Source organism: Anomalospiza imberbis, chromosome 3, assembly GCF_031753505.1.
Source record: "Anomalospiza imberbis isolate Cuckoo-Finch-1a 21T00152 chromosome 3, ASM3175350v1, whole genome shotgun sequence".
Classification (NCBI taxonomy): Eukaryota; Metazoa; Chordata; class Aves; order Passeriformes; family Viduidae; genus Anomalospiza; species Anomalospiza imberbis.
Genome location: NC_089683.1, coordinates 25267098 through 25294698, shown reverse-complemented (window position 1 = coordinate 25294698; position 27601 = coordinate 25267098). Strand labels below are relative to the sequence as shown.

The following is a 27601-nucleotide window of genomic DNA, read 5'->3' as shown; positions in this document are numbered from 1 at the left end:
GAAAGCAAGCCAATTAATGAAAGCAAAACAAAGAGTATTTTGAGGAAGTCAGGTGTTGCAAGTTAAAGCTGTCCCTTGTAGCCAGCACATGCAGCTGATAATCCAGCTAGACACAGACCTTGGCAGCGTGGTGAGGTCTAATCTTTTTATGGGGATTAACTGTTCTTCAGAATATTCTTCACTGCCTCTGGCATCAGTTTGCTTGCCTTCTGTTAGTATACAAGGTTTTCTGGTACATCTTTTTCTTTCTTTCTTCTTTTTTTTTTCTTTCTGCACAAGTGCTAGCCTAAGCCTCTTCAGATCTCTTAAGAGACTCATTGTGTCAAATGGGTCAGCAAGATGATGTACTGTGTTCTGGCACACTCTTATGCTCAGGGTACCAGTGTTGAATGCTCTGACAAGACTTCTTTGTGCTGGCAGGGCACATAGGATTACCTTTTGATTCATATATTCATTGAGTATCAATGAATATCAAAAAATAAACGAGATGTCCCTTCATTTTGGACTTATATAAGTTTCAAGTAAATCAAAACAAACACTAGCACAGGGGCTTTAAGTAATTTAAAGATTATTTACACTAAAGTACTTTTACACACTAGAGAGATAAAACCACTAGAAATTGATTCAGCCTTACTGTTTTTGTTGACTCTGGAGAAAATCATGGCTGGGCTAGTCTCTGAAGATGTGTTCCTTGGTTAGGTGGATAAACCTAGGCAAAATTCAGTCACACTGTTTCAGGGGTTCCTGACTGTGAAGGCAATCATCTTGTTTCAAGCTATTCCTGTTTGTGCTACAATATCAGCCTGATCCTTTGTCAATACCACTGCTGGTGAATGTGTAACTGCTGCTGTTGATTGTATGCTTTTCCCTCTGAATTGTTCTTAGATGGTGAGTTGGAAAATGTGTTCAAAATAGTCTGTACAAAGGCTCTTTAGAAGCAATTAATCAAAAGACACATTTGAAGTTACATGCAAGAAATAAGTTGGGTCAGACAAGTATTGTAAAACATAAGGTAAAAAAGATGGTGCATGAACTAAAACAAGGGCCAGAAGGTTAACAGCAGCCATAACCACTGGTCAGGATTTTTCTTAAGGAGAGGTCACAAATTGAGTTAGTTTATTCCCAGTACTAAGTTTAGGTTCTGTGATGTATCTCAAGTCTTGCTTATTTTAATATCAACTGTACTAAAAATCATAACTGATAATAGTGGAATTTTACAGGTTCTTCAGGGACAAGTGTCTAACCACCAAATTGCTGTAGAAAAGCTGAAAAAAGCGGCTGAAGTGTTATTGGACACGAGGGGAGAGTTGACACCAGACAAAGATGAGATTCAGAAAACACTGGGTAAAAGATTTGCTTTTCTTAATGCCTTTTTTTATCACTTGTGTCTGCATTCAGTTTCTGGAAGAGAAAAATTTCAGAACTTCCACATTCTTATGTCACTGTTCAAGTCCATGTTTTAGTTGAGTTATAAGCCATTAAAACACAGTAATTTTATTGCTGGTTTCTCCTACATGGATCCATATGCTTTTCACTGTCATTTCATTTTTTTCTTTTTACAGAAATAGCGATTGCTGAGCAGAGGTAGTGATTTGCTGAGGATCATAAATTACTCCAAGGAGCCTGTTTACAAGCAGTTATTTGAAGTTTGCTTAGCTTAGGAATTACTTCCTTCTAACTTTAAGAAACCGTCTATGAAGGGGTTGACTTTGGCAGGCTGCCAGATGCTCACCCACCTTCTCTCTCACTCCCCTTGCTCAAGTGGACAGGGTAAAAATTAAGATAGAAAAGCCCACAGGTTGATATAAAGACAGGGAGATCACTCACTTTTTACTATAATGGGTAAAATAGACTTGACTTGGCAAAAATTAACTTTCATTTATTGCCAAATAAAAAGGTTTGGGAAATGCAAAGCAAAGACAAATTACAGCAGCACTATCCTCCACTCCACTCCACTCTTTTTTCCAGGCTTACCATCACTCCTTTGTTCCCAACTAGTCTCCCTTCCTCCCTGCCAAACAGTGCAGTGTGGATGGGAAATGGATGGTTGTGGTCAGTGTGTAATTTCTCTGCTGCTGCTTCCTCATCACACATTTCCCCTGCTCCAGTGAGGGACCTCTCTGCAGGCTGAAATCTTTTGGGCTAATATTGTTGCAGTGTGGATGTAGGCTGCATTTCCTTCAGGAAACATCCACTTCCTCTGGCATGGGTCCTCTATGGCTCCTCAGTGTGATTATCTGCTCCTCTATCCTCCACAGACTTCAGGGCAATCTCTGCTGCAGCACCTGGAGCATCCCTCTTTCTTCTCTGACCTTCATGTCTGCAGGGCTGTTTTCATACTTTCTTTTCCCTCATTTCTCAGTCCCATGCAGTGTTTTCCCTTTTCTTAAATGCATTTTTCCAGTGGCACCACCTGTTTGGCTGAGGAGCTCAGCTGTGTCCTGTGATGGGTCAGCCGGAGTTGGCTGGAACCATCTGCGTCTTCCATGGGGCAGCCCTTGACCTCCTCTCGCATGAACCAAAAAATCTTGTCACTTACAAACCCTTACCACCACCAAAACCTTACTGCTTACACCTAATACTCTTTCCTGTCAATTGTGAGAAGTAGCAGAGCATGACATTCACCACTGTCTGAAGTTTGAAGATGCTCTCTGTGTACCACCCAGCTATCTCTTCATAGAATCCCATGAGTAACTTGCAGAACAGCAAAATAAAACAACAGTGGCTTGACCCTTTGGAGTTGGTGATAAAACTCTATGGGAGGTACATGGAGCTTGTAAGTTTCAGAGACTTATTTTGAAAGTGTTGGATGTGTAATGAAGGGCCATCTGGAAGAACCTCTCCGATCTCACAGTAACATAAGAGACATAATTGTAGAAGACCTTTCTTAATACTCTGCTATTTTATTTTTTGGGAACAGTCAACAGCTGTCTTAAGCTAGAGCTACATAGAAACCAGTTTCTAACACTGGGAACTATAGCTGTATGCTCCCTCATTTCTCTTGTCTGATGTGTTTCTTGGCTCTGTTTGAAATTATTGGTCTTTGCTTCCATGTTTTTACTGACTAAAGATGACTTTTTTTCTTCATTCTAACGTAGCAATTTTTGACTCAACTGGTGAGTGCTGGTGAAGTAAGCTAGAAACTTAGTTTGGCTAGAAGAAGGAATTGAAATATATCTTCTCTTTAACAGATGATATCGTGGAAAGATATGACAATTTATCCAAATCTGTGAATGAAAGGAATGAGAAGCTTCAAGTAACTCTGACACGATCCCTAAGTGTGCAGGATGGTTTGGATGAAATGCTTGATTGGATGGAAGGAGTTGAAAAGAGCCTTAAAGAACAAGATCAAGTGCCTTTGAATTCTGCTGCTATTCAGGACATTATTAGTAAAAGCATTGTAAGTAGCATTCTTTGAGAAAAGAAACAGTTGTTTGTTACTTCAGATTTAAAGAAAGAATTAAAATCTTAGGTCGGCACCTTTTATGGATTAGAAATACTAAAGAGGACTGTTATATGAAGTGAAACTACTCATAAGGATTTTTGTAGCTGAAATAGATTACACAGATGGTTTAGCTGTAGTGATTTGTTGCTTTATATGGTAGATGAATTTCACTTGTTAAAATTTATTTGCAAGTAATACAAAATAGTTCTTGTATGTTTCAGATGCTAGAACAAGACATTGCAGGTCGCCAAAGTAGTATAAACACTATGAATGAAAAAGTGAAGAAGTTCATGGAAACAGCAGATCCATCCACTGCATCCACACTGCAAGCGAAAATGAGTGAGCTTGCAGGACGGTTTTCTGAAGCAAGTAACAAGCATAGAGAAAAGCTTATGAAAATGGAGGAATTGAAGACTAAAGTGGAGTTATTTGAAGGTCTTTCAACAAAACTTCAATCATTTTTAGATGAGAAAAACCATGCTCTAAGTGAGACGGAGGCACCAAGAAAGGATGTTAGTGAAGTGTCTCAATACATGCAGGTACTCTAGCATTCAATTTGTATGTGTTGTGGGTTCTTACTCTAACTCATCTAAGTGATTGAATAAGAAACAAGGCATGGTTTTTTTCCAGCATTGGTTGGTTAGCTAAAATCAAGAGTTGAATTTTGAAAAAGTGATGGTAAAGTCTAACATGAAGATTGTAATCCTATTTTGCAGGAAGCTAGTGTAGAATTGGCACAACATAAGAAGGATCTGGAAGTTTTGAAGCAGCTCCTTGAAGAACTTTCATTCCATGCTCTTCCTGGAGATAAAGCACTGGTATCAGAAAAAGTAAATGCTTTGTCAAAGAAATTCAAAGAGGTAGAGGAGACAATAAAAGAAAAGTAAGTTGGATATTAAAAGTGTTTCCATTTTGGCTAATAACAGAGTGTGAATGTTGTGATTACTGCTACCCTTTTGTATGCAATCTAAAGATATTGCAGTTGATCAGAGTAAATAAGGGATTTTTTTTTCTTGGAAGGAAAAGATTCTATTTGAAAATGCGTCTGTAGTTAGTCTGTCTGGCCCAGTAGCTCCAAAAAAAGCCATAAAGATATGTAATTTTTAAAATTTTGTGACATTCACAGGATTCTTGGCAATTTTAAGAAAACCCTACTTCTCCCCTACTGTGATGGAACATAAATTGCTGCTTGTGTATATTGCTTTAGAGTACTATTTGGCATAAGGCTGCGAAGGGAAACTGGAGAAATTGTAAGAGATTCATAGACGTTAGTAAGACTAGGTTTTGCAGATTCTGCTTATATCCATAAAATTTTTGACACTTTGAATTTAGGAATAGTAATATCAGATTAATAATATTTGTTGGTTTAATTATTAGAAGGAATACTGTCATTCCTTTGTCTTTAATTGTCTAGAGAAGAGGATGTATCATCTTGTCAGAAACAAATGGATGCTTTTGAGCTCCTTGTAGAATCATTAAAGAAATGGATGAAAGAGACGACAGAACGAATTCCAGCAGCACAGCCCTCTCTGAATACAGAGGAGTTAAAGAAACCTTTGGAAGATACATTGGTAAGCCTTTGTAGAAGTGAAATCTGGCTGAAGGAAATAAGACACCTATTACTAATACTGAAATACAGATTTAAGGTGTAAGCTGTCACAGTAATTGGGACTAGGGGGCTTGCAGTCTGCATTTACATTCCCATTTGCTTTTGTATGTCTGCAACAGATTCCCAAGCAGCAAAGTTGTTCCTTTCTGTACACTAATTCTCTTAAGTTTGAAGTCAGTTTTGTAATGAACAAATTACTATCTGTCTTAACCAGAATTTAAAAGATGAATGGACATTAAAGGCACCCGAACTGCAGAAAATGAATAGCAGAGGAACTTTGCTGTGTAACTTAATCACTGCTGTGACTTCTCCTGCAAAACTGAGAGCAGTTGCCAAATCAGGTATGCTTTTGTATTATCAGGTAAGCCTAACATTCCAAGAATTTTTAAAACCTTTAAAACAAAAATTAATATTGTTTCACCCTTGGATTAGCTTTCTGAATATCATGGCTTGTCAGAAAACATTTAGCCATGTCTCTTCTAACCATTGTTTGCTGTGATTCTATTTAAACTAGCTGCTGTCTAGCTGCTGTAGTAATTCAGCATGCATTCTCATTGTTTTACTCTGCCAAAATAATGTAAAAGCGTGCTGATGTAAAGGTTTAGCATGTCCTAGAGTTGTTATGTAATTCCCAGATAGTGAATAAAATGACAGTTTCACAGTGGCCTTCACCTCATCCCAGAAAGCTTCTGAGAATGAGAAATCTACTTATTCTGATCAGTGTTGGGTGCTTCACATATCCATCAAGTCTGCCAGCAGGAGAAATACAAACCTTGCTTTGCAAACTCTGATGTATCTGCACAGAGATACCTATTTAATGGCCAAAAGGCTATTCTGGGACACCAAGCAAACACCAAAAGGTTTTCAGAGTCGTGGAATTTTTGTTAGAAGGGTAATGAGGAGATGGTTTATATAAAAAATGAGCCTAGCTAAATGTACTCATCCTAACATGATATCATAATTAGTATTAGTCTGTTTTTAGTTGAAACAACAGCACAGAAGGAAAACGATTTTGTATCTCAGTGTGATTTTCCTGGGCCAAAATGTGTTTTCTGTCTAGACTTTCAGCTAAATTCTACTGGTAATCATAATTTAAAGATAGCAAGTCTATTTCCATTATTTTTTTACTCTAGTGCTCAATATAAATTTGTTTTACAGAAACCAGTAATTCTGGCAAGTATTATTCCAGACGTAGTTCAAGGACATTGGGTGTTTTAATGGCAATAAGCACATTTTCAATCAATTCTTGAACTGACTAGGTCTGGAAATAAATTCAAGTGTGTTGGCCTTCATTGGTCATCAGTAAATGACTGGGAGGTTGGGGACTGACAGAGGATACCTATTGGGCAAAAGTGGAACAATTTCTTTCTTATATCTCTTTGTAATAGCTACCTCTGGTTTTGTGGTTTGTTTTTATTTTTGTTGTTTGGTTCGGTTTTGGTGTTTTTTTAACTTTAAATAAAAATCAAAGAACATTTTGGAATATTCTGTGATCTATTTGGGCTCATTCCTCTGCCTCTTTTCTACTCAAATGCATCCAGATAGAAAAAATAGTTAAATAGCTATCACATAAGAGCAGCTATAATCCTCCAGACCAGAACATTTGCCCTCCTTAACAAGACCTGTACTGTGTATCACTTTATTGCAGTTGTAAATACCAGAGTCCAGCTAAAAGAGTGCGAAGATGTACAGGACTCTGGCTGGGGCCTGTGACTCCTCTTATCTGGTTTGTTTTCTCTTGCCATCCTCCAGCTGCCACTAATGTGGTCCTCACTGTCCAGCTGGTACTGGGGGGTGGATGCACAGCCTTTTCCAAGGCAACCATTAATCTTTCTCAGTTAATTGCTCTTCTGGGAATACATATGTGCAGGAGAGCAGGAAGTGATTCCCCCTGCACTTCTCTGCAGTGTGATCACGTGGCCCTGCTCTTTGGTCTGACTCCACTTTACAAAGCCCATTAGCTCTGGTTTCAGAGGCTCTGATATGGTTAATTAGTGTGGCTGCCTCCAAGTGACAGTAAGGACTTCAGGTATAAGAGTGCCACATTGCAATTCCTATCATGGAGCACGTGCTTCAGCCTTGCTTATGACAAGATAGAGAGCGATTAATCCAGTTGGTCTCAAGAACTTTCTGTGCAGAGTTACAATGTCCAGCACTAAACCATGTCCCCAAGCAGCACATATACATGTTTTTAAAATACCTCCAGGAATGGTATCTCAACCATTTCCCTGGTGGGTAAAGGTGCCCTAAGTAAGCAGTGCCTTTGGTTGTGATGTGTGCAATAAGCACTCTGGGCCTCTTTGCTGTTTAATGTTTAGTGCTCTCCTCAGTCGCAGCATTTGCCAGCTCGTCTTCTCCCAGGCTATACCCATCACAGCTGGATAAAACCAGCTGTGTTCTCAGTGGGGAACAGGGTCCTTTGGGGGAGAGGAAGGAAGTGCTGTTAGCAATCTGGATGTGAATAGGCCTCACAGCTGGGGCATAAAGCTTTGGCCCTGGTCAGTTGTTTAGTACAGAATTGTGAGCAGTAGGACTGCTGATCATATGTGCACCCTTGTAAGTGCATGCATGTACACCCCACTCACTATGCACATGCTCTGCCTGTGTGATACCACTTATGGTACTGGCTGGCTGGAGCCTCCTTCTTGAGGTTGTAATGACAGCTATGGATCATGCTGTTCTGAAGAGGAAATGAAGTGCTGGGTGGGGTTATGGTGGGAAAAGGCTCACATAAGCAAGAGGCTTCATCTCTTTTGATCCACAGGTGGCACAATTTTAAATGGTGAAGGAGGAGCTCCAGGAACTCAGGATTTCTTGAAAAATAAAGGTCAGTAAAAATTTCAGCATGTGACAAAGAATTGTTGCTTGCCAATTACTGTTAAATGTGGAAATATTTTTTAAATGCTGTACATAAATCTGCTTGTAGCAGTCATTATTAGACTTAAATTTCACATCAACATCACATAAGACAATTACATTGACTAGGGCACGATATTGTAAGTAATTATAACAATACCTACCTTATTATTTTCTTTGAAAACCAACCAAATCTGGCCTGGTTTTCCGAATCAATATATACTTTTATAAATGTATATGGGGATGGCTGTTTTAATATAAGACATGACTTTTGAGAAATACCTTTCAATGGGGATTGAAACCTTTAAACCCATCAGTATTCACAACATGTGTATACACAAATATATGTATACAAAGATACCCATTTTATATACATGTAACCGACTCTTTTATAGAAACAAGGGAGTCATTATATAAGGACTTTATAGTAGCTGAACTGTAGCCCAGTATATTCAACTTTTGGTCATGGAATTGTTACTTAAAATACTAAAACAGCAATGGGTAGAAAGACTGAAACATGTCTGTGCACTTGTATGTATTAAAATAATGATTTCTGTGAAATAAGAAGTTCTTGCAAATAGGAATTTATATTAGCTCATTCAGATGTAGTGTTGTCACATTTAGAGTGGATTGGAAATAACTCTAACATATTCAGTGAGTTCTTATTTAGGGGACTATTAGCTACTGTAACTCGGAGTACTCTTCAATACTGTTTCGCTACACTCAGTATTGTTTCAAGGGCTTGTAACTTCTAACGCAGTCTTCGTGCACCTCTCTTTACAGAACTGACAACTGTTCAACAAGCTATGTCTAATGTAAATCACAGCTATGAAGATTTGGGAGTTTTATTGAATGAAAAGATTTCAGAACTAGAAAGTATGCTTTCAAAAATGCAAAATATTCAGGAAGAATCGGCCTCAATGATGCATTGGTTGCAAAAAATGGACAAAACTGCATCAGACTGGGAAGCTGCTCCAACAGATAGTGAAGCAGTTAAAGCCCAAGTTGAACAACATAAGGTACTTTGTGCCTTCAAACAAATACTTTTGCTTGTAGTTGTTAGGCAGATGCTATGAAATAACTGATATCTCAGTCTAGCTTAATGTTACAGAGAGTATTTAAATGATCCTACTAAGCATATTAGTCAGGCTTAGAGCAAATCTGGCAAACTGTGTCAGTGGAGTAAAGGAGCACTGTGTCAGAGAGAATGAGTTTTGCAGGTCAGAAAATAGTAATTTTGGTGGACAGTTTGAAAAGGTGAGGCTATACTGATTATGCAATAAACTTTTTTATTCTTAGTTGTTTAGAGGTGTAGAATAGATTACTTTTAATATCTGAAGGGCTGTATGTGTCCAAAAGCTGTTTGTGCAGCTGCTGGTTCACTGATGCTCCACAGACCTCCTGGTCTCTGCAGCTGCAGTGGCTTATGTCTCTTCCAAGGCAGTGTTTCTCTTGAGCAGCCCTGTCATGCTTGTTAAGTTATATAGCTGCACAACAGCCTCTTTCCCCCTTTACAATTGATATGAGAAAACCACTGAATCAGCAGTAAGCTCCTGTCCTGTTTCAGCATTGGAGACATATGCTTCCCTAGCAATGAAGGACAATATTTACACATGTAAGGTTCATCTATAAAAGGAAATGTAATGGATAGGGAAAATTCTTTTCCTGCTTGTGATTGTATATAAACAAAGACAGAATTAGATTTAACTGAGTTTCTTTTATATTTGGCGGGTCACCCTTAAAAATTAACCTGACCAGCTACCAACTTCCTCAGAGTTGGATAACATTCAGTCATAAAATTCAGATTAAGTGTGAAAGAAAACCAGCTCTTTTTTCTTAACAGAGAATGTGCAAAGCTATCATGATCATCTATCCCGCAGTGTAGCAATAGAAAAGTATTCACAAATAGTTGGAAGACTGAGTGAGTGCCCAGGCAAGAGTCATCTGATGCACTGGACCTTTTACTAGAAGCTCTAAATCAAGTATAGTTTGTTCAGTGTTTATTTTTGTGGGTTTTGGATAATTAATAAGAAACATTCACTTCTGTCTGCAAGAACAGCATTAATTAGGATTCGCTGGAATATCTCAGGTTAGAGATTTCAGGTTCTCTTCTGTTAGCTTTACACTTAAAATTCTGATTCTCTTTAAACTATGGGTTTAGGAGATCTACATGAAATTGTCAGTGATAGCAGGACTTCTACTGAGGTAAATGAGGCCATACCACATCCCTCTCTATCGGAGCCAGCTGGGTTATTTCTGCTGTGAGCTGTACTTTGCATCAGTCAGTTTGCCTTCTGTACACAAATAGATTCCAAGTGTATGTCGATATGATGGGACCTAGTGAATCTTACTTATCTGAATTCTTCTAGTTCTGTCACTTTTTCAATTAAGCAATAATTATTAATATAGTTTTTATCTGTCAGGTTCGCTCTTCCAAAAAAATTGACCAGCAGCATATGTCATTATAACATATTTTGAGATTCATAACAGAAAAGTAGTATATACAGGCTAGATATTTATTTTTTTTATCTTCATGTTTGACACCTCAGTATTATGAATTGCAAACTTTACCATTCTTCTTTAGTCTCTTATTTATTCATTTATTTCTTTTATCACCTAAATTTTCAGCTTTTTGAAACTGAATTAAAGCAAAGTGCAAATAAAGTTCAGGAACTGAAGGACAAAGTTACAGAGCTGTTGGAGAAGAACCCTAACTCTCCTGAGGCAGCTAAGTGGAGACAAACATTGGATAAAATAGGTATTTCAATAAAGCTATACTATAACTCAGACTGATTTGGAAATTGCTTTATTATGAGTTTTTTAATTTATTAGCAATAACAAGTATTTTTAATGCCTTGTTTTCTCTTACCTCTTAAATTCTGTGGAAATAACTCCATTTACAATCAAGTAGATCTGAAGTAATTCCAGTGATGTCCATGGGTTTTGAATTTGTATTAGTGGATAGGCTATAGCTTGACTCCCTGTTTGAGAGGCTTTATCTTTTTCAAATGTTGTGCAGCTAAAACTTGACTGGCCAGTTACAAACAACATATATATTTTGGGTTTTTTTACAAAATGTAACAGATTAAAGTGATTCTAATTTCATGTAGAAAATGGTTTGAGCTGTTGGTAGTGCTCTTCTGCATGTATTTTCCCCATGAACTAGTGGCTTTTGGCATTTTGTGGATTTGGTGGTTTTTTGCTGTTTTCTAAAACTGCATAAATGTTGCGAAAATTTTTTTAAGAAGCCAATGAAAAAAAAAAAAGAAAATTACCATGTTTGGTGAATAGATTTTGAGATATTACAGCACCTAATTGTCATGAGCTTTTAAAATTTGTTTTCATGTTAGTCATATTTTAAATAATTACAGGTCAATAGCATGGTATGTCAATCTTGATTCATAGTGATAGGCATTTCCATTGCTACACCAACAGTAATTTTGAAGCTGAGAATTTTTCCAGTCTGTCCCGCTTGTAAGTGAGACTCTGAAAAGTTTAAGTGGTAGGTAAGGTCTCCAACAGACCCTTGGTAGTGTTGAAAGGGGATTAATACAGAATGAGCAGAAGACTGTGAAGCAGCAAACAGAACTGTAAAAAACAGGGATGAAAATTAGAGACAGGGTGAGTTAGCAAAATACCAGAACTGACTGAGCAAGCACTGACATTATCACAGAGGGGAAGGGGGAAGTTAAAAAATTAGGACTCAAAGGCTGCTCTGGAAGCAACTTGCCGCAGTGGAAAAAAACAGACTGGTGAGGTGTGAACCTAAGCTCACACAGTGCTTTTGAAATACCTATATTCAGAACTATTCTCATTGCCCATCATTAGGTATGCGGTTTAGATGTTTTAGATGAACGATAAAGACATTTGAAAGACTTGGGCTTTTTCAGAGGGCTGTTCAGAGTTGAAGCCTAATTTTGGGCTTCTGATCACCCTTGAAAACTTATGAGGCTTTATTACTGAATAAGCAGGATATTTGTCTATCTAAATCAGGCACCTGAGTTATAACTGAATAGAACCCTTTGCCTTCTGTATCATTTGAGACCAAGCCTGAATTTGGGAGTATTTAATTTAGTAATATTCTAGTATAATTTTATTGCATGTTGAATATTCATTGCTCTAAAAATTCCACACGTGGCTGACTGTCATCCAAGTGCATGTGGGTCTGACTTAAAAGATGTTATTTGCAGAGTCACTGCAATAAGGCATCTGGAGTTAATCGGCACGAAGCCTTATGAGAGAGCTCTGTTTATGTTTCATATATAGTCTGCTGTCTCCCAATCCATCTGCTAGAACATGCATGCAATATGTTAACATTATCATTGTTAGATTCCAAATGGAAAGAACTCAATCAAGTTACATCTGAGAGACAACAAAAACTGGAGGAGTCTTCAAATTACCTGATCCAGTTCCAGACAGCAGAAGCTCAGCTAAAGCACTGGCTTGTAGAAAAGGAGCTAATGGTCAGTGTGCTGGGACCATTATCAATTGATCCTAATATGCTGAATACACAAAAGCAACAGGTTCAGGTGAGTAGTGCCAACACACATCATTGATTTAAGTTTCTTCTGACATTTTGTTATTAGCAACGTACTTTTTTGCATCTAGACCAGAGCATGGTTAGTATAAGCCATTCCATTTGCTTATCTTTCGGTATCAACTTACATCATACTTGGCTACAGTAAGAAAAAATTATCATAAGAGTGAAAAGAGATCAGAACAGGTAAAGAAAAATGTTGAGGAGACATTGACCGTTGATCCTCTGGTATGTCCTTCTGTTTAGACCACACTGTGATTTCTCTGTAGTGAAATGAAAATGTCCCTTTGAATTTTATTTATTTGACATTTTACTGTTATTCCTCATGTACAGTCTGTGGTTAGAACTAGCTTTTTGAGATTTTATTCCCTTGACTGTGCCAGTAGCTAACAATAATATGAAGGCAAGTGAAATGCAGTACTGTGGATAGATATGGGGCCAAGAGTGTCAAAGACAGAAGAAAAAGCATAATGAAAAAGTGGAGTAAATTACTGACAGCAACACAGCAAACTGCAGACAAAAGAAACTAAATGTGAAATCAGATGAAGTTGCAGAAGGTAGAAAATTTAATTTCAAGCATTTCTATTGATGCCAGTTATTCTAAACTGATAGGAAATTATTTGTTTTTGAAAAAAAAACTTTAATAAAGCTTTAATTTAAAAAAGCTTTAAAAATAAAGCTTTAAGAAAGCTTTGAATAAAGATTTAATATCAGTATTGTTTAAAGTGAAGTGTTTAAAGCATGAACTATATTTTAATACTATGTGAAATACTATGACTCAATACTGGTCTGTAAGTGCTTCACAAGTCTAGACAGATGGCATAAGACTATCATGTATCACTTCACAGTCCTTAAAAGTTCAACATAAGTGACTTAGGGTTTGGAATGTTTTGTAAAGTAAAACCATTATAATTGTCCCTTCTTTTGCAAGCACTGTGACTTACTGTGAAAAAAAACCAAACTGAGAACCAGTGATATAAACTTAAAAGGTCTTACACTACACATTCAGTCATTTTGTGAATTAGCCAAATAGTCTCTGTTCTATAATAAAACCTTGCAATATTATGTCAGAATACACCTTCTTTGAAGTTTTTTCTTAAGGCAAATATCAAGAATGTCTAGGAAAGAAGACGCTTCTTGAAACAAAACAGCACTTATTTTGCTTGGTGTTGTTACTTAATTACTGTAGTATTAACAGAATTCATTGTTTACTTATATCTCCTAGTTGAATTTCTATTAGATGATGTGTAAATTCACCTCATTTTTTTTCTGTTTCTTTGATGTAAATACTTGGAAACAACATAGTTTATGTAGAAGGCACATTTATTTCACTGGCTTTTAAACTTGGATACACTCAATAATAGAACTTAGCTACAAAAAATTCTACTTTTGTTTGAATGATTTTTTGTCAGAAGCAATTTTTTCTCATGAAGTAAATTCTTTTTAAAATTCTCTTCTTTTCCTAGATTCTGCTCAAAGAGTTTGACACCAGAAAGCCACAATATGAGCAGTTAACTATGGCTGGGCAGGGGATTCTGGAGAGACCTGGTGAACATCCACCCTCACATGAAATTGTAAAAGAGCAACTGGCAGCTGTGGCACAAAAGTGGGACAGTCTAACCAGCCAACTGAAGAACAGATGTGACCGAATTGACCAAGCCATTGTGAAAAGCACAGAGTATCAAAGTTTACTCAGGAGTCTCTCTGATAAACTAAGTGCCTTGGATAGTAAACTCAGCAGCAGCCTGGCTGTGAGTACACAGCCTGATGCTGTGAAACAACAGCTGGAAATTGCTAAAGAAATGAAGGAGGAAATAGAACTGGAAATGAAGAATATAAGTGCAGCAGAAGCTCTTTGTGAAGAGCTGTCAACACTGGTTGGGGAAGAGTATTTGAAAGCAGAACTTACAAGACAGTTAGACGGCATCTTAAAATCATTTAAGGACATTAAGCAAAAATCAGGTTGGTATTTATTTAAAGAAAAGCAGTAACTAAGGCATAAAGTAAGGCAAAAGTTTGTGATAGAGGTGAACTGAGCCTGGTGCAAGAATCCCCATGCATTGAAAAGGTAAGAACAATGCTTGGGATCTCTGGTGAATAGTTTGGGAGATAACTTGGAGTAAAATAGCAAGGCTGCTTTTGTCAAGTCTTCCTTCAGGTGCATCTTCACTGAATTAGAATACCAAAAGAGGATGCTGTTCATTGAGCTACTAAGTTTCATAGGGCAGAGTATAAACCAAAACAATAATTTCTAGGCAAACATCAGTTAATGGCTTAGTGAAACACAGTGTTAATTGTACAAAACTGCCTGTGACAGAAGGGGGCTGGTAGTCTGCAGCCTTTCCTTACCTTGTGAACAACAGAAGTGAGCAAGTAATACATTGCAACTGATATCATACTTTGTGCTTCCTAGCAGCCTCAGTTTTGGGTTTTTAATTTCCTCTGATCATGAGGAACTTCAAATAATCTCCTTAGGAAGGTGTATTGCCTGTAGGCCATGAGTTAGACACTACTGGGTTATACCACTTAATATTCCCTGTGCTTACACTTCCTAGTACCATGAATCACAAACATGTGTTTTTACCACCAAAATCTGCTCAAATGGGATCCATGTAGACACAGACTGGATAAGCTCACCTCATTTGATTCATGTCTCTTGCCTTCACTGCTCTTCTGCATTACACAAATGAGTGTGCCCCTTGCAAGAAACTTGGTTGTGTGCCAGTCAAACTCCACATACTAAGGGACTGGCTTCCTTAAACTTAATGATCATGCATAATACAATCAATATTAGTTATTATTTTTTTTTCACTGAATACTAGCAGGTTCTGCTAATGAACCTCTGTGCTGCCTTCTCCTTTGTAGATAATCATGTTCAGCAGCTTCAGTCAGCGTACGCCACTTCTCATCAGTTCCAGCAGATGTCTAAGGACTTTGAGGCCTGGCTAAGCAAAAAGAAAGAAGAGCTGAACCAGGCTCGTCCTGTGTCAGCCAAACTTGATGCCTTGCAATCACTAATTGAAGAACAGAAAGATTTTAAGAAGACAATGACTGATCAGATTAGCTCCTATGAAAGAATTGTTGCAGAAGGAGAAAGTATCTTACAGAAGACTCAAGGAGGTGACAAAGCAGAGTTACAATCCCAAATTGCCACACTCAAGAATAAGTGGGATGAAATGAATAAACAAGTAAAAGAAAGGGAAGATAAATTAGCAGATTGTCTGGAGAAAGCCCTCAAATATAAGCAGCATGTAGAAAATCTGCAGCCATGGATAGAGAAGTGCCAAAGCAACTTGTGTGAATTGAAAGTTGGCATAAACCCTGTTGAAATAGAGGATTCTATTGTTCAGGTGAGGGCATGGCAGAAGGACCTGGACAAACACCATGGGATGGTGGAACTATTAAATAATTCTGCTGAAAGTTTGCTCAAAGCAAGTCAAATAGATAAAGAAATTATTCAAGAAGAAACTAAGGTGCTGAATCAGAATGTGAAAGTGGTTACAGAACAGTTGCATAAGAAGAGAGAATGCTTGGAAAATATGGCACAAAGACTGAAAGAGTTTCAGGAGTCATCCAAGGAAACTGAAAGACAGCTTCAAAGTGCCAAAGAGCATCTGGAAGCTCATGACTCACTTGGACCTCAGTCATTCAGTAACAAACACCTGACAATGATGCAGGCCCAGCAGAAAGCCTTGCAAGCTTTAAAGCCTCACATTGACTTAGCAAAAAAGCTTGCCCAAGACCTGGTGGTAGAAGCTTCTGATTCAGCAGGTGTTTCTGACCTCTTACTCCAAGCTGAATCTTTGGAGCAAGAATACACTGCAGTGAAGCAGCAAGTTGAGGATAGGTGCTCGTTCCTGGAGACCAAACTTCAGGGAATTGGCCATTTCCAAAACAGCATCCGAGAGATGTTCTCTCAGTTTGCAGAGTTTGATGATGAACTGGATAGCATGGCTCCAGTGGGGAGAGATCTCAAGGTACTGCAATCACAGAGAGAGGACATAAAATGTTTCATGAAAAAGCTGGGGGATCTTATAATGAATAATGAAAATGCTAATAAAAACTGTAAAATTATGCTGGCCACAGAAGCTGAAGCTTCTCCTGATCTTGTTGGTATTAAAAGAGACTTGGAAGCTCTAAATAAACAGTGCAACAAGCTACTAGACAGAGCAAAAGCCAGGGAAGATCAAGTGGATGGTACTATTTGCCGTGTTGAGGAGTTTTACACTAAGCTAAAAGAATTTTCCACTCTGCTTGGGAGAGCTGAAGAACATGAAGAGTCACAAGGTCCTGTTGGAATGGAAACAGAGGCTATTAATCAGCAGCTGAATACATTCAAGGTAGGAAGATTACTTTCTTACTATTACAAAGTATTTTACCACAATACCATTTTATTAAACAGCATACTGAAAGGGACTGGTTAAGTGCAGACCTTAGAGGAGTCTTGTTTCACAGCAGTCTGTTCTGCCTGTATGCATTTTATCTGTTTTAAATGGGGATCTTATGCTCCAGAGAAGATTTCCTTTGCTATAGCTTGGCAGACATTGGGAATTTTAAATCTCAGCTCTCAGTTCCTGCACCCCAATTCCCTCTTCACCTCTCTTCACTATCTTGTTATCTTCTGTAATCCATCTGCCTTTCTGTTTTTGAGAAACTGCATATTGTCTCTATTTGATGTCCATGTATTACACAACTTTCATCTTCACAGTCGTGCGAATTTTAGACTCCAGTGTTCACATACCAGCCCACATTCACTTTGCTCATCTGAGTAGTTTAGTTTTTTTTACCTGGGTATAGATTTTAGCATATTTAGGTTTAAGATGTTACCTTTTGCATTTTCTGTTCTGATACACTGGCCAGTTTTACCTCACTGAATTCCACCCTTACCTAGAAACATCCTAATAAAAAGAAAACAGGAAAAATAATCCCTGTATGATACTGGGATTTTTCTGTAGCATCCTAATCCAAAATGCACTCCAGAGCTTCTGTGTGTAGCCTTTTTAATATGCCTGCTAGCAATCCATGTCAAGCTCAAAAAAATGCATTGCAGTGACAGTGAGAGTGTTAATTGAGCTTTGCTGCTGAAATAACTACAGATATTTGCTTGGGTTAGGTTACAAGAAATGAATTTCCAGTGCTCACCAGAATGATTTATGGATATAAGCAGTGTTTGAAAAAGATCATAAATCTCCTAGTAACTATATAGTAGCACTGAATATTCTACACAGCTTTGGTTTCATTCCAATATAATATTGATTCAAATGTTTGTATGACTTGTACATTAGTTGACACTTGATGATAAAGCCAAACCTTCATTGCAAGATTTGATAAGCCATGCTGTTAAAAATTCGATGACCTTGGAAAAGAGTCATTACATGGCTGGCCAACAGAGGGTGCATTTTGCTTGTTTAAGCCATATTGGAAAGGAAAATTAAACTAGAAAACTTTCATCTGGGAATTTCAAATGGAAGTTACTGTGAGTTTTGGTGAACTTTGAGAATGCATAAATAGAGAAAAAATCTTGGACAAATAGTTACATTATGAGGAGATTCCATCAGACTGGGAGGATTAAAATTGTATGCCAGTCTATCCTAACAAGTCTGTCTCAATTTAAAAGAGAAACAAATGGCTTTTCTTTGTATATGGTTAGTAAAACACTTTGGATATTTGAAAATAGCAACAGCTTCTGCTGTGAATGCTCTTTCTTTCATTGGCTTTACAGGACTTCAGTTGTAGCCAGTTTAGGATCTCTGATTTCACGACATTTCTCACATTTTCAAACATTAGGTATAGCTTCAGGTCTTTGTTAATAGGTATTTTATACAATGAATTGTATATGTACAAATATGTATTTTATTATAACGAAAAATGTTTCTGGAGTGTTGCAACTTAATGAGTGGAAAGTAGGAAAATCCAATTCCCTATGTGTTGTGCCAGTGTTAGAGTTCATCAGGGCATTGGACACAACACAGCAATTGAGCAGTTTGGGAGTGAGAGACCTGTGCAGACCAGTGGGGTGACAGCATCCCTGGTAATACAAGAGCTTATGTGGTAAGAAGACAAAAAAAAAAACAAAAAAAAAACCTGGAGAGACATAAAGGAGAACAGTGATAGCAGCATGTTTATATCCAGAAGTCTACTCTGGGATTGTATTTATATGAGATATTTATAAGCTTAGAAATGTGTTTTGCTTGAAGCAACTATTTTAGGCCATGCTTTTGCTTATGATTAAAAACACAATGCCATTAAACAGGAGGTGAAGAATGATGAAAAAGTGAAGGCGTTGTTTAAATAAGTGAAAAGCAAATGCAGAGTGAGAAGCCTTTGAAGAAAGGAAATAGGGAGACCAGAATGGGAAATTTTACTGAGTGAGAGTGTAGTTAGTGAAGAGATACTGATAGCAGGAGGATAGGAATCAACTCTCCTAATGCTTGGTGTCAGTGCTACTGGGGCATATCAAAATGGCAGTAAGTAATCTGTCTGTTTATACTCTTTGCCCTTCCAGAGAACAGTTCTACCTGAGGCACCAAACTGTAGGGGAGACTGGATCCCACAGATCCTGCTCCACTCGTGGTGTGTTTGTGTTTGCTCACACGTTTGTGCACGTACGCAAACACAGGAAACCTGAAAATGTGGCTGTGGCCACAAAACCACTGTCTGGCTCCTTATGTCTTTAGCTTCTGTGGTCAGCTACAGTCAACTTCAATTCCTCAAGAGTAAAGCAAAAGAGTTGTTCTTTGGTATAGATCTATTAATGAAATCTTCACTCTCTTCAGGGAAGGATCTTGTGTAATGGGCCAGAGGTGGTTTTTGTGGTTTAACCAATTTTTATGTACAAAGAGTTAGAGCTGCGTGCATCTTCTTGGCATGACATTAAAACACATAATGTTTTTTAAAAAATAAACTGGCTTTGAGTTGTATTTATATATATATATATATATAATGCATATATGTACTTGTTTTATTTATATTTCTTCTTTGTAATGTACTTATTCCAGTCAGTATAGAGTGCTAAATTGAAAGTAGTTGCTGTCAGTGTTAAATTGTAAGTAGTTGCCATTAGTGTTAAACTATATTTATTTACAGTGCAGTTATAAAATTTACTTTCTGTAAATGAAAATTTTTAGAGCAGTTCATTTCAAAGTAGAACCATGACTCTTACTTCACTTCAGGAAGAGTATAATCAAATGAATTTATCTCAATTAATATAAAACACACACAAAAAAGTACTAATTGACTTGGCTTTGTAAGACACTTTTTACCCCAAAGTTTGTATGCAATGTGTACATTAGTCCTGAAAGGAAATCTCAGTAAATTAGGTTTGTTAAGGTACACTGAGTCTGCCACCATTATTAAAAAGCAAAACAAAAAAGAATTGTGCAAATGGACAGACGAAACACTCTGGGTTTGAGTAACTGCACAATGCTAGAATGTTTGCAGTTGGAGAAGCATTTGCAGCTAGTTTCTCTCTGAAATAGAGAAAGAACCCAAAGTTGAATTATTTTATGTCATTCTTCTTAGTAAAACCAACATGTCACTGTTACAGCTTTCATGAGTATGTGGTTCATTTGATCTTTGCTTTTATTTTTGGATTTAAAGTAGATATAGTCATTAGAGGTTGCCTTCTAATTGGACTTTATGGGAATTTTTAGGTAGCCTGAGTATTCCTGCCAGTAATCTTGAACTAAGATTTTAATTGGCTTATGTTATAGAACCACAGAATTGTTTAGGTTGGAAAAGACCTTTACGACCATTGAGTTCAATGTTAACTCAGCACTGCCAAGTCCACTGTTAACTGTGTCCCTAAATGCCACATCTACATGTCTTGTTAGTTATGTAGAGGGTGTCAGTCCTCTGATTTTTGCTTTGAAGGCAAATAATGTTGAAGGCATAATCAGAAGTTTCTCTTTAAGTTCCTCTTTGAGCTAAGTGTTGCATATCCCATGTGCTGTTTACAAACCCTAGAATGAGATACTAAAATCTTCCATGGGATTTACTACAGTTAAGGTCTGTATTGAAAAGCAAAGGTAATATAAGCAAATATGAACATTTTTAAGAGTTGCGTTTTGAAAGTGACTTACCTGTCATACAGAAGTCTTCAGCAGAAACAGTGAAAAATGGTAAACTATTTTTTAACTGTTAAAATAATTTTGCTGTTGAACAAATACAGACCAATTTCAGATATACATTTCCCATATAAAATCATGCAGCACTTTCTGAATTCAGCAGGGATCTATCTGGTTTTGGTTGTTTTGGGTGAAAATAACTATGGATGATAGGACTTTCATCAAAAGTATTTAAAATTCTTTTTGCATCTTTACTATTATAGTATATTCTCTGCTAGAGAATCTAGAGGTGATTATCTGTTTGGGATAATCCAAATGTTATATGGCTGCTCACCAGAGAGGAGGAAGAGAGAATTTGTTTTGCATGACCTTAGTGTTTTGATATATGGCTGTTTATTAAGTAAATCAATAAACATGAAGTGTGGTATGTTTGTATTTCTTGCATACAGGGTATCCTGCTTGTTGCTTAATGCAGAATGCTCAGGCTGATTGTAGTGAATGCACTGTGTTAAGTTTCAGCACTAAGTGCCTTATGCTGTTCTTAAACTGAGATCTGAATTGTCCCTGAAACCGATGGCTGCTGTCACATCAGCAGCTCAGGTCATTAGGGGTTTGGCTTCTACTGGAGTGGAGCTGCTTGGTCATGGCAACTCCTCCTGTGCTGTTGGCAAGTTTCCTGTGAGTCTCCCAACCCTTCCCCTCTGTGATTATGAGCTAGAAGTGTAGGTGCAAATTGTTGAACTGTATTTAAAAGATGTCAGTTTCCAAAACCAGAATCTTTGTCCTGATAGGCTGGTTTAAGGCTCCAATAAATCCTACTGGAAGAAAAAAAAAAAGTCTTTCAGATACAGTTAGGGTTTTTTTTTTCCCAATATTTTGATGTTTCTTTCAGTAGGAGCTGGATTCTTCAGGAGCTGCTGCCTTGCCAGCCAACACCACCCTAAGCTCTTGCCTCAGGGCCAGTGACCAGACTGAAAATAGTCAAAACTGGACTGAAATTTGCATGTCAGGTGGAGCAATCTGTGACTATTCCAACACCTAATCTAAACACTAGGAGAGTTTGAGGGATATTTTTTTTTTTTTTTAAGTAATACAGAGGTAAAGTTTCGGTGTAACTTTGGAAAGGCAGCCTCCATTGAAATGACTGCTTCACGAGACGGGGCGATGGCGTGCGGGCGCGGTTAAAGCGCCGCTTCCTCCCCTTCGCAGAGTTTCTCCCGGGAAGGCAGCCGGCCGCAGCGGTGCCGGCCGCTCCCCCAGCGCTGGGAGCGGGCTGCGGCGGGAGTGATGTCACCGCCGGGCGGGCGGCGGAGCCTCCCCGCCGCCTGCCCTCGCCAGCCCCCTGCACGGCACCGAGCGAGAAGCGAGGGCGCGGGCGGCTGAGGAGATAAGGAAGCGGCGGGGAGGGCCGGAGGGAGGGGAGCCCCCAGAGCGGCGCTCCGGGCGCGGGCGGGCCGGTGGCAGATGTTTGCTGAAGAGCGAAGCGGGGCGTTCCTGGCGGCTGGAGCGCGGCGAGCCGGGCGCTGGGCGGCCGCGCCGGGCGGGACGCGCCGGCGCTGCACGGCGGGGGTTTCCCTCCATCGGCTCCTCGGCAGCTGCGCCTCCGAAATGAGGAGGAGGCGAGGGCAGCCCGCTAGCTGCAGCTTGTAGTCGGGACCTGCCGAATGTAAACCTGCCGTGCCTTCGGGGAACGCGCCACGCTTGCTCGGCTCTGCAGCTGCCTTAAAGAGCTCTCCAGGATGGCATCGGGAGAATCGGTCTGAAACGTTCGTCTTCCGACGTTCTGCTCAAAGGACCCATTGGCTTGGCTGCTAGAAAGGGATGTTTTCCTGTGGGACTTGTGGAGGCACCGCGAACAAGCCTGTTACAAGAGGAGGATAAGCTGCCTTTCAGATCAAGGTTATATATAGCTACTGCCAAAAAAGTAAAGGGCTGTTTTGTTATTCTTACTGTTCTGGATTTAACTTATTTCCCCCCACCCCCCAGAATTTTCTTCGTGCCTTGGTCAGGACCATACAAGCCACTGTGGATTCTGTCTTTTTAAGCTGCCACACCATGTTTTATTTATAAAGGAGATGGGACCCTGCAAGCCAGCTAAATGGATTACAGTTAAGCAGTCATGCACAGAAGGTAATGTACTGCCTTCTGTAACACTTGTTCATTTGAAGGCTTGTTTGGGAGATTTCAGATACAGATTCTGACCTGGAAGAGTAAATGAAGCCTTCCACTGAATATTTGACATATTTGCCTACTGCTGGTTTCTGCTATACTTTGTTTTTCTGTGACACTGGGACATTTTTGTTACTTTCTTACTGAAGCACTTTATATTTTGGGGGGTGGAAAACCTCATATCCAGGTAAAGTCAAATTTAAACACATGCACTGATTGTGAATGACCTCAGCCACTTCATATCTTACGATGTATATTTTCGTATCTATGCATCCTATGCTAAGGGCAAGTTTACTATTTCTTCAGATTGCTAGTGTTTTTTAAATGTTTGCCCTGAATCTGTGAAAACGGAGGTATACTTGTGTGAATACTTTCAACATGGGGAAGCCACTTAGCAGGCCAGACTGTCTACGTCAGAATCCTCCATGTGTTGGCAAAGGGGAAGAAGATGAAGATCTAAATATTGAAGACTGCTACGTTCCCCAGAGGTCTATCTATGACACTGTGAGGCTGAATGAACAGATCGATTCAGGCTCCAAGGGCAGCCTCTCTTCGAGGCATTTCACAGACCGGACCTTACCCTACAGTCACAGAACACTGGACATCAGTACTTTGTGCTCCAATGGCGCCCTTACTTCTTCCAGTGTTTTTGAGCTCCGAAGCCGTGAAGCTAACAAGTTAGATGAAAAAATGATCTTCGATGCTCTTAAGCTGAACAGCGATATAATTCGGACAGCTGGGTTACCCAAGGCGAAGTCTCACACCGAAAAGAAGGAGCATAGGCGGTCGTGGAGAATGCTTGTTCCACCCAGCTTTCCAGATTACACTAATAGGAGTGAAAGCTCCTTTAATGAAACCGCTGATCTGTCAGAGGCAGCTAGACTGGGCAAATGCAAATGGGGTACGAATTCTCTTACCTCGGAAGAGGATGATTCTGGTTTATGCAGCCCTCCAGCAGAAAGGGAAGATAAACAAGATACACCTTTAGCAGGGGAGCAAACTCAAATTCGAAGTCTGTCTTCTGCAGAAGATATCCGTGTAGTAGGTCAGTTCAGACCATATATCCCAGCAATTTGCAGAGAGCAGCAAACCACACTGCTTGCAAGCATGAGTGTCCCTGTCAAAGAAAACTGCAGACTGGCTTTGCATGACATTTTACCCTCTGGAAAAGTAAAACAAAACAATGCCCAGACATGTGAGAGTGATCAGGAAGGGATGGAGGGGAAATGCTCTCACTTACAAGATTTCAAAGAGAAAATTCTGTCACACGAAGATCCTCTTCAAGGTGATGAAAGAAGTCTTACCCCTGACAAAAATGAAGTGGAAAATGCATATGAAGTTCATGAAAAAACTAAAATACAAGTCACAACAGTAGAGGAGGATTATGTGGATGATGTATCTCTTCATGTAGATGTTTATTACACTAATGCTGCTGTAAATACTAGTGACTTGGATTTTGCAAAATATGAAATTTTATCTGATACGGAGGAATGCAGTGTAGCATGTACAGGCTCAAATGAAATGGCATTTTCTGTTCAACAGCTTGAATTAGATAGTACTGTAAACTGCCCAAAAGTTTTCCCAGAGAGGAATAAAGGCAGTATCTGGACTGCTGGCATCCAAGACACCTTGGATACAGTCTGCAATGGCCTCTTGTCCAACAAGGTAACTAGAAAAAAAAATCCATAGATTTGTGAAATAGTTGTAGTGTAACCATAAAGATATTTGTTTAAAACACTTAAGTTTTGCCATCATTGCAAAACCATAACTTTTACAAAATTATTAATTAGGCAGATGCATAGCACACATGGGGTGTCCAAAATGGGTGAAATAGTAAGTATGGGAAATGAAGTGGGGGCAAAGTCCGAGGGGATGATTGTTGCCCAGCTGTTTTGAGCAGGGTTGTTGTTGCCCAGCTGGTGCCTGTTGCTCCCGACGTGGGATGCTTCCTCGGTCTGTGTCTTGGTGCTCGGTGTCTGCGCTGAGTGCGGTCGCAGGCAATGCCATTCAAGGGCAGCTACGGCCATGTGTTCATGAGCAGCCTTACTCATCAAGGTGTAAGCAACAGTATCAGATGGTTGTGGTTTCTAAAGCAGACAGATTAAAGGTTCACCGCCTCTTCTGAAAGATGCCTTTTGCATTTGCGTGCCAGAAAGCAGATCTGACTTTACGGTAGTATTTTACAAGCACAGGACCTTGCAGTGCTTTGTGAGTGGTGGATGAGGTAAGAGAGTAAGGGAAGCTTTGTAATAAGGAAAGGGTGTTTGTCGGGTCTGTAATTTTTTTCATCCCACTCTGGTTGAAATCTGAGATACTTCAAGCTTTGTTGCTAAGTTGTTCTGGTAAACTTTAGCCTCAGCAATAATTGTAATTTATTTTAAGCTTCCCTCCACAAAGAATGTGTGCATTTTTAAAGGGCAGATTATGTAGATCAGTCCTCTCTGTGGTAGGACGTTGTTCTCAAACGATGAGACTTTTATAGCACATAAAAGAAGAATTTGTTATTGATTCTGTGTTGAAATATTATTCTGCCTCCTCCTTACCCTACAGTCAAGAAAAACACATGCATTTTCCTTCTTCTAGGAGCAGCCAGCTCATTGCATGCTCTCAGTTTTCATGTAAACACTTAAGACTTAAGAGTTTTTAGGGATTTTTTTGTCTGTAGGAACAAATCTCTTAGGGATGCTTAATTTATTTTACCCCTCATGTTTAGTGTATTTGCAGTAGCTGCCAGATTAACTTGTCAAACTGGTGGAAGTGTGCTCAGCCACCTGAGGTCTGCAGCTTTAAAAGCAATCACTTGCCACAGTGTGTTTGGTGCAAAAGAGGAGAGTTGCTGGTACATTCAGAGTGATCTCTGCTTTTCAGGATGCTGAGAAAGGTTGCTTTGAATGCACTAAGTGTACACCAAAACTGTTACTGAATGCTGCTACAGAAATTGAAGGATTTAGGGTCAAAAGTTGAGCATTCTTTAGCATTGTTTATTCATTGGTTATTTTTCACTGGCCTGTGTAATGAATTCAGGGGCTTCAGGCCATTTTCTGATCTCATTGACACTTGTGTCAGTGCAGCTTAATGCTGCTGAATACAAATGGAGATTTACATTGCTGTTGCTAATGGTAATAATCTGACTCTGAAAAAGCCTAAATACCTGCAGGAGTAAAATAAAGCAAACACAAAATTGCTGGAACTGCTGTTGGGCATGGTCAAAGCCTTGGCAATTAGCAAGAGTATCCTTTGAATGAAAGCCCATTTTCCGGGGTGTCCGCCGGGATACTGTTTCAACAGCATCTGTAGTGCCTCCTCACTTGTTACCATTATAATCTCCTAAACAGATCTTAAAATATCTCTTCTTTCACTGTTTCTTTGACTTAAAATCTTGGCTTTAGTCCTAATTTGGAAAAAATGCCCACTTGTCTCTCTTGGTTTGTGCCATTTTTTGTTAGATTTTATACGTAGATAATGAAACAGATGAGTTTGTCCAGTCTTTATTTTTTTCCTCTATCAGAAGTTTTCTTTTTTCAACACCCTAAACTTTCACCGCCTCTCTTTTTCTTTGTCCCTTTCCTTCCTATCTAAAACTACTCATGGAAATGTATGCCATTTCCCCTTCTATGATGTATTGAATTTACTCTGTTTAGATTGAGCCTATGCTGTTTAGATTTATTAATGCTTTTTTAGGAAGGTCTTGACAAGGAATGGCTTCCTTTCTTCTAGACACCAGTTTTAAGCAATGTTTTTGTTGCTTACTGTCATGTAAACACCATATGCATTTTATGACAGAAGTTACCATGTTTCATGTTTGTCTTGGGTTTCAACTACAGGTATTCCAGAAAGAAGAAATTGAACCCTTACAAGTAAAACAACAGGAAGTAAATTGGTTGGGTCAGGGCCTTATTCAGAGTGCTGCTAAAAGTACCAACACAGAAAACCTTGAACGTGACCTTGAAGATGTCAACACCCGATGGAAGACTCTTAATAAGAAGGTTATTATCTTGTATACTATCCTGCTTTTGTTGTGTTCTGCCTTTTGGTTATTTGCTCGCTGATGTCTTTCAAAATACAGGAAATTAAATATTCACTAAGAATATGAATTGTATTTGATTTACACAATCACTTTGTTTGTAATTCTAAGGATAAATTTTATATTGCTAATAGCCAGAGGCATTGCTGTCATTTATAAGGTTTTGCCAAACTTTTTCTAGGTCTGTTCTGGGTTTTTATTCAGGAAAGACTCACAGAATCATGAAATGGTTGGGGTTGGAAGGGATCCCTGGAGATCCAGTTCCACTTTCAGTCATTGTTTGCGTGTTTTTTCAGTTTATTGTATTTGCTCATGTACACTGTTGTACCTGCACAGAGCAATGATACAGCCCAGTTTTGTGTGACTTTAAAGCACTTTAAGGATTGTATTGCTTGAGGCATCAGAAAGTAGCACTGCTTTGAAAAACTGGCTGTAGATGTTTTTCTGTACTTTTCAGTAGTCTTCCTTCAGCAGTAGTCTTCCTTCAGCAGTAGCTGCTGTTGGGAATGGAAAGGGTGGGGAGTAAAAATGGTGCTCATCTTCTTCTGCTTTCTTCCTGAAAGAGTGATGCAGCAGAACCAGATACACCTGCAGTTCACATATTTGCTTTCTCCTTTCCTATTTTTATTTCTCACTGATGGCATTATTTGGCCTTATTAACAGCTGCTACTTTGAAATCCTGGCTCATTCTTTCTATAAGGAAAATAAAGACTATTTGAAATGCAAACATCCCATCAGTATATTTCATAATACTGTGGCTACATAAAGCAGTAGTAACTTGTAAAGAATTATTAGAGCAGTCTGATTTACTGGGAATCAGTCTGTTCTTTTCATTGGATGTCTCCAGCCCCAATTAATGAATCCAGATTCATGCTGAATTGTGACATAGTGCTGT

General features: G+C 38.9%; 1 protein-coding gene across 22 annotated transcripts in view; it reads left to right on the top strand.

The window, feature by feature from the left end:
- The window catches only part of DST (dystonin), a 291178-nt gene that overhangs the window by 198826 nt on the left and 64751 nt on the right, over window positions 1-27601 (top strand). For all 22 annotated transcript variants that reach the window (XM_068183693.1, XM_068183704.1, XM_068183692.1 and 19 more), the window contains 13 exons: window positions 1221-1344; window positions 3192-3400; window positions 3667-3984; window positions 4162-4328; window positions 4860-5016; window positions 5269-5395; window positions 7819-7881; window positions 8694-8929; window positions 10539-10668; window positions 12240-12439; window positions 13914-14409; window positions 15313-16787; window positions 26507-26668. In XM_068183693.1, coding sequence (XP_068039794.1) covers window positions 1221-1344; window positions 3192-3400; window positions 3667-3984; window positions 4162-4328; window positions 4860-5016; window positions 5269-5395; window positions 7819-7881; window positions 8694-8929; window positions 10539-10668; window positions 12240-12439; window positions 13914-14409; window positions 15313-16787; window positions 26507-26668 — 3864 coding nt within the window. The remainder of the gene's footprint in view (window positions 1-1220; window positions 1345-3191; window positions 3401-3666; window positions 3985-4161; window positions 4329-4859; window positions 5017-5268; window positions 5396-7818; window positions 7882-8693; window positions 8930-10538; window positions 10669-12239; window positions 12440-13913; window positions 14410-15312; window positions 16788-26506; window positions 26669-27601) is intronic.